We start from the raw sequence: 7742 nt of genomic DNA on the forward strand, positions 1-7742 counted from the left end.
TCACCCATCCTAAGATTGCTCTCGCCTAAACTGGCTTAACTTCGGAGTTCTGATGGAATCCGAAGCCAGTGAGTTCCCAAAAGGCCTTATGTTATAGAGAGGGGAGCATGTACATATAATGCACATCACCCCATCTCTGTTGGTTGATGTGGGATCTTACAATCCTTCAATCCTTCATATTGGAATGGGTGAAGAGTCAAATGGTTTGACAACTTCTCGCTGAAAGGGGGATGAATCAAGATAATTTTGAATCAGAGCCCTAGATTTTTGCTCATCCCTCACAATTGTCACATCCTAGACTCGACTCCACCGTAGCGTGATATTGTTCGCTTTGGGCTTACCATTCCCTCACGGATTTGTTTCTGGGAACTCAGACGAGAACTTCCCAGTGCGTCACCCGTCCTAGGATTGCTCTCACCTGAACTCGCTTAACTTCGGAGTTCTGATGGAATCCAAAGCTAGTGAGTTCCCAAAAAGCCTTGTGCTATAGAGAATGGAACATGTACATATAAGGCACATCACCCCCTCTTCGTTGGTTGATATGGGATCTTACAATCCACCCCACTTAAGGGGAACTCCGCATCCTTGTCGGTACATTCGTACCGAACGATAGAGTGGCTCTGATACCAAATTGTGAGATCGCACATCGCCTAGGGAAAAGGATCATCTATGCCTTATATGTACATGCTCACCCCCAATTGCAAGATGCGTTTTGGGAACTTATTAGCTCCAGATCCCATAAGAATTCTGAAGTTAAGCGAGTTGGGCGCGAGAACAGTCCTAGGATGGGTGACCCACTGGGAAGTTCTCGTGCCGAAACCCAAGAACAAATATGTGAGGGTGTGGCCTAAAGTGGACAATATCTTGCTATGCGGACTGAGATGTGACAATTTGGTATCAAAACCACTATGTCGTTCGATGCGGATGTGTCGGCGAGGACGCCAGGTTCCTTTAAGGGGGTGGATTGTGAGATCCCACATCGCCCAGGGAAGAGGATCCTCTATGCCTTATATGTACATGCTCACCTCCCATTTGCAAGATGCGTTTTGGGAACTCATTGGCTCCAGATCCCATAAGAACTTCGAAGTTAAGCGAGTTTGGGTAAGAGCATCCCTAGGATGGATGATCCACATGCGAAACCCAAGAACAGATCCGTGAGGTCGTGACCCAAAGCGAACAATATCTTGCTATGCGGACTGGGTTATGACACTTTAGATCAAAACCTTGAGAAGATTATGTTCTCAGTAATTATATTTAAAAAGCTGTTTTCAATTACCAAATTAAAATTTCGTTACATTTTTTACAAACCTACAATAATAAATGTATCTCTCCATCCAATTTCTTGAGATTGGGTGTCATCTTGGAGAAATTTTTCCTTGTGCCCGTAATACAAATAGTATACCACGTGTTATTACGTAAGTGGTGGAAAATTTTATTTTTTATGTTATTAGTTTTTTAACATAGAATCTCACAACTTGTATGAAGTGTATCATCCCATGTTTCGGGCACATTGAAAAGTTTCTCGTCATTATGACTACCATTGGGAAACAACACCACAAAAATAAAAATGGAAAATGTAATTCAATTTGAAGTATTTTTCTTATTCTAAGCAAAAAAAAAGGAAAAAAAAGAAAAAAAAAGAAATCTATTAATGTAGCTGACAATGGGAGAAAAAGGTGGGAGAAAAAAGTAAAGTGTGGAAGGGAAGGTGAGTACGCACCCAAGCCAAGTTGGGTTTTTTAGGAGGTTTTATTTATTTATTTTAATTTTAATTTTATTATTTTGTTATTATCATTAAATAAAGTTAGTGGGTGATTTTTTATTTATTAAAATGTAAATATTTGAAACCATTTTCATTATTTTTTTTAATATTAAAATTATGTGTTTTTCATTAAAATTTAAATTCTTTTGTTTTTTTTATTAAAATTTAAGAGTTTTTCATTAAAATAGTGGAGTCATGTTCTTTTGGTCACTCATGATGATCAATAACTTTTGGTCACCTTCGTTAAAATTGACATCAAAAGTCGAAATCAACATATTAAAAATATATTTATATATCCTACATAATAAATGACTATATATTTAATCAGGGTGACCAAGAGAACATTTTTGTGAGTACTCTACGTACTAATGAAGCTATGGACTGCGCATGTACAAAATATGTCACTAAATATGCATCGGTCATATACCGATCGCTACAGCTTCTTGATCACTTCAACATATTCTTACAATGCACTGACAAGAAAATTAGATTAACTTATCTTATGTCTTCATGGATTCCACATCTATGAATATTGCTTTATTGCTGTTGAGCAATTCTTGTATACGCAGATGCTTACATATCTTATAACCTAGGATCTTAATGAAGATTTGTGTAACCATACTAATTTTGGCATAATTTCTTGTTTCCCCAATTGGAAAATTAAAAGTAAATCTCATGAGTAATATAGTGCTTGTTTGAATGTATTTTTAAAATGACTGAAAGCGCTTTTGAATGAAATATTTTTTGTTCCAAAAGCACTTGAAGTGCTTTCTACAAAAAGCACCAGTTATGTGCTTCTTCGAGGAAGCGCTTTAAGTGTTTTTCCAGAATTTGCTTGCATTTTTACAAAGCATTGTTTAAAAAAATATTTTCACCAAAAACATTTTCAATCATTTTAAAAACACATCCAAATAGGCTCATAATTGACTTAACCTTTTCTAGTGAAATTCCAACTCAACAAAAATATCAAGGACCAAAATTAATTTTATAATAAGCAAGGGCAAATAGACTCTATCAAGAACTCATTAATCTTGGAAATGTGATTAGATAGTAAATAATGTTTCTAGAAACTAGTGCATGCCATTCCCTTCCAACAAAGAAAAAGACAAAGCACAATTTGTTAAATAATTAGGCAGTGAAACCCCACATCATGCCCTAAATTTTATCCTAATCTGCTTAGAATTGACACCCGGCCTTAAATAAAAGTAAAAGACAAAGCAAAGGTTAGTAGAATAATTAAGGAACCCACATGATCAGATCTTTCTAGCTTTTAGCACGTACATTCTTAGCTGTTAAACAAGTGCAAGATGTTTCACATACTTTCTTTGATTATCCGTACTAAACACGGATTAATGTTGTCTAGAAATGATTAATCATAGAAATCTGATGCGATATAGTGACGAAGAAACATATGAATATTTCGTGCATTTAAGGTTGGTGGCTGTGTTATGAATAGTAACAAATAAAAGCAAAGGAGATTCTGTGGTGCCATATTTGATGAATGACATAGATTAGCCTCTTTTGATTGATGTTTGTCTTTGTTTCTAGGAATTAAAAGTCAAGCATGGACTGTTCAAAGCCACTCCAATTTCCAAACATTAAGTGGCAAAAGGGTTTGTAGTGTTTGTATGGTGCTCAAGGTCATGTTGTTCTCACTCTTTTTATCAAAGGGGAGGGGAGATTCGAAACAAATTGCATTGTGTCAAATCATGTTTACTTCTTCTCTTTTTATAAAAAATAAAAATAAAAATAGAGGGAGATTGAATTTGAGAACGTTTCCAACATTAGAGAAAGATGCCAATTAAAGACTAAGAGCTAGTTATGGTTAAGGAAACAACCCTGTTGAGGATGCAATCAAAACAAGTTGCAATTGGTCAATTTGCCTATAAGGCTCGTGATCGGGAACGCATATAAGCAAAATTTATACTTTCCTTCGAATAAGAGAATTATATATTTATGAATAAAAATACATAAACAGATAACTTATGCAGGGTACAATCTATTTTAGAATGCTTTTATAAGCATTATAAACATAGATAATAGAGTACTTTAAATGCTTTCGGAACAACTCGTATTATATATTTCTTTATGAAGTAGTTTTTAGTGTTGTTTTTTGAGAAAGTGCATCATGCAAAAGTACTCAAAGGAAGGTTTCAAAGATTTCTTATCTTATATTATATTTTTTAATGTCCACTAAGATTTTAAAGAAACTAACAGGTTTCAAAGATTTTTGTTTCTTTTCATTTTTTTTGGTTTTCTATAGAGTTTCAACGATTTTAACCTTATATTTTCAACGAAACTAACAAGTAGCGAGTAAAGTTGTAAAGAAATTAACAAGTAACAAATCATTGTGACTCTTGGTGTTCCAGTTATATAAAACATTTACCTAGACTTTGTATTCATCGAATATGAGTTAGAGTTATAATTTGAGCATTACTAATCCAAATGGTGAACCAAGCTTACCAACGTCTAGTAGCCTATGAGTTACAATTTGATACTAGATTAATACTATCACATTATATAATAGTACATATGAGTGAATTTAGAACACCATTATTATGATCAACACGAAACATTTCTGCGCGCATGCGCATTGGTAACGAATTTATTTTACCTAATAAATTTTTGCGAAATACGAAAGAACTTGTAGTTTAGTTGGCTTAAATCATTCACTTTTATGCCGGTAGTTTCGGTTTCAATTCTTCCCTCCCACTATCACTTCAGATTGAAGAATAAACAAATAATAATTAAAACTTCCCCAGAATAGTGTTTATTTGTCTCATAATCCATCATCTTTCTTGTGTAAAGATCACCTATTTTCACAACATCAGCCTCACCCACAAGGCAATGTTACAAGTTTACAACATAAGAACTCCATGCTGCGTATGGTCTATAAAGCACGAGAAATTTTTTATTGTGACCAGAACACGAGTAGTACTTCATGTGTTTTTATATAAGTGGTGAAATATTTTATTTTTTAAGTTATTAACTTTTTAACACACATATCTCACCATTTGTATAGTGACAGGTAGTGTACCATTTCGTGTTCTTGTCACATTGAAAAATCTTCCCATAAAACACTATCATTCCAAAAAAAATATTAGAAAATAATAAAAAGTACCACGTGTCCCCTGATGACGTTCCAAAGTCATCAATACCTTGAGACTTATAATACCCACAATACCCAAAATGGCATCATCAAATTAATATTTAATTCCTGCTTTAGAGTGATTACTTGGAACAAGCTATAAAATATCGAGGATATCGGAAATATCGATAGTCCAAAAACAAAAAAATTTCGATGGAAATATCAGGATATTATCGATATCGATAAAAATTGAATAAAAACCACGGAAATTGTAAGAAAAACTTAGAAATTTTTATTGAAACTTTGCATGATGTTTATTTAGTCAATTATCTATTAGTTTATCACAAAAAATTAGAAGGAAATGCATTGCATGATAGATATAACTGATTTAAGTTGATTATATAGTGAGCTGGCAAACATTATGAGTGTAGACAATATGTAGTAATTAATGAAAGAAGTTTAAACACACTATAATCATTTATATATAATGAATTAGTACAATATTTTACACTTTATACATTGCATGGTAAGATACATGGTGACTTAGCAAGGTCTAAAATATCGATGATATCGGAAATATCAGTAGTCCAAAAAAATATCGGTAGTCCAAAAACACAGAAATTTCAATAGAAATATCAGGATATTATGGATATTTTAGACCATGCTTGGAACATTCTCCTTAAGAAGGAAGCAATTCCAACACCTGGTCAAACCACATTGGTCCTCTAGTAATTTTCAAGTTTAAAAATTCCACCACCCACTTAATTGTGATTTAATATTTATCAGGCATGCTTTAGTATGCTAATGAGCTACTAGTTCTTCTTGTACAAATGCATAATCTCTGTGTACGTGGCCTCAATCCATGGAATTCCTATTTCTCTTTTGTCGCACTTTAGCATCCAATGATTTATTAAACTTATCGTTTTAGATCCTTGCTAGAATATGTCACCCAATGCAATAGCATATGGATATTGTTATTCACATTCATTTTTACTTCTTACATATTTTTGTTATATTTGATTATTGATCTTCTCCAGATCAAAAGATCTCGATGACTAAAAATTAAGAAAGTATTTAAAAAGTAAAATTGAGTATGGATAACACTACTCTAACATAATTCTGACTTTCTAAAATGTCCTTGTATGGGCTAAATAATTTTGACCTTCTTGATTGAAGCATTTCAACCACTTGATTGGTATATATTTGGGGTTGATCATGATGTTAAATCATACATCAATGGCGAAGACACTTAAATGTAATCCATCCCTCCTCCCTATACTAATTTTCCTATGTATTTTATAAAGTATTAGATGTCTAAAGTTCAAATCTCTTCTTTAAGTATCTAAGAAAAATAAATGAATAATAAATATGATATTTCTGCGAGATCAGATGACTCGTACCTCAAATAGTGGAAAGCATAGGGAAGATTTCGAAAACGACAGCAAATTGACTGATGGAATTACAAAGTGAGGGCTTATGTTGCAGATATATAAATATGCAAACAAGCACTGCAAAAAAATACCACAGCATTTGGAAGACAAAGTCTTTAGATAAAAGCATACCTATTACCTAAGCATAACACAAAAGTTGTGCTAATTAAGATATCACACATGTATTTGGGGATGATGGCAGGTCAACATATGGGTTGGGGTTTAATAGAAGAGGAGGGTTGGAGAAAGGGTCCTTGGACTGCTGAGGAAGATAGGTTGCTTATTGAGTATGTGAGGGTTCATGGTGAAGGCAGATGGAACTCTGTGGCCAGACTTGCAGGTATGTGACTCCACTCTAGTTACCGTTAGTGTTTGAGCGCTCATGTGTTTATGTAATATATCCATTGAATAACTGAGAATAATAATAATAATGTATATTTTTGGGTTGTATAATTATATAGGACTGAAGAGGAATGGAAAGAGCTGCAGACTGAGGTGGGTAAATTATTTGAGGCCAGACCTTAAGAGGGGGCAAATTACTCCACATGAAGAGAGAATAATAGTAGACCTACATGCAAGATGGGGGAATAGGTAAATATTTGTTGTACTTTGTTTGCTTTGTTTTTAATATTTTAGCTAGTTTTTTTTCTTGTGCTACATATATGAAGGCTTAATTTGTTTTTTGAAAAAACTCAGATGGTCAACCATTGCAAGGAGTTTGCCTGGAAGGACTGATAATGAGATCAAGAACTATTGGAGGACCCATTTTAAGAAAAAAGCAGCCAAAGCGGCTTCTGATGCCTCCGAGAAGGTGAAAACTCGCCTTTTAAGGAGGCAACAGTTTTACCAGCAGCAGCAGCATCAGCAACTCAATCAAGCAGATCTGAAGAAAATCATGGCCTTACTGGATGAAAATGACAACAATAAAATACCATCCTGCTGGCCTCAAGTGAAGCCGGATTCGGAGACTTCTACTACTACTGTATGCCCTCACACAGCTGATCAGGAGCAAGGATTCTTCAGCTCCATGCTACATGGCAATGTGTATGTGCCTGAACCTGCCTCCACTAATGAGGAAAATTTTCTGTGGGATGGTTTGTGGAACTTGGATGATATCCATGGTAATTTTAACCCAACTTCAGCTTGTGCAACAGGAAAAACTAGTTTGCACAGCAACCTGGTGGTTCCCTTCTGTTGAATTTGAGCAGACTTTGATTTTTCAGAAGTGTAACAAGCGGTGTGAATTTTGGGTTGTAAAAAATCATGCAATCCAAGGCTACCTACTTATTTACCATGCTTTTTGCTTTTATTTTAAAATAATGGCCCACCATTTTAACTATAGGAGAATTGTAATTATTTTGGTTGTTGCTTAACTTGTATTGGTACTTGCTAGACAAGCTCTTGGAAATAAAAAACATTAGCTTCAAGTATGAAGTTGCGTAATTTTCATAGAGGTTCCCTT

General features: G+C 34.3%; 1 protein-coding gene across 1 annotated transcript; it reads left to right on the forward strand.

The window, feature by feature from the left end:
* Window positions 1-6392: 6392 nt before the first annotated feature.
* On the forward strand, window positions 6393-7619 carry LOC126608536 (MYB-like transcription factor EOBI). Its single transcript, XM_050276478.1, has 3 exons — window positions 6393-6620; window positions 6742-6871; window positions 6977-7619. The coding sequence occupies exons 1-3, from the start codon at window positions 6461-6463 to the stop codon at window positions 7476-7478; spliced, it is 792 nt and encodes a 263-aa protein (XP_050132435.1). The 5' UTR covers window positions 6393-6460; the 3' UTR covers window positions 7479-7619.
* Window positions 7620-7742: the final 123 nt, after the last annotated feature.

Source organism: Malus sylvestris, chromosome 16 (assembly GCF_916048215.2).
Source record: "Malus sylvestris chromosome 16, drMalSylv7.2, whole genome shotgun sequence".
NCBI classification, from domain to species: Eukaryota; Viridiplantae; Streptophyta; class Magnoliopsida; order Rosales; family Rosaceae; genus Malus; species Malus sylvestris.

What these genes read in the sequence shown, in the direction of transcription:
- LOC126608536 (XM_050276478.1), top strand. Translation starts at nt 6,461, where the DNA reads ATGTATTTGGGGATGATGGCAGGTCAACATATGGGTTGGGGTTTAATA. An exon ending in CTCTGTGGCCAGACTTGCAG is followed by an intron (nt 6,621 to 6,741) that starts GTATGTGACTCC and finishes ATAATTATATAG; the next exon opens with GACTGAAGAGGAATGGAAAG. An exon ending in CATGCAAGATGGGGGAATAG is followed by an intron (nt 6,872 to 6,976) that starts GTAAATATTTGT and finishes GAAAAAACTCAG; the next exon opens with ATGGTCAACCATTGCAAGGA.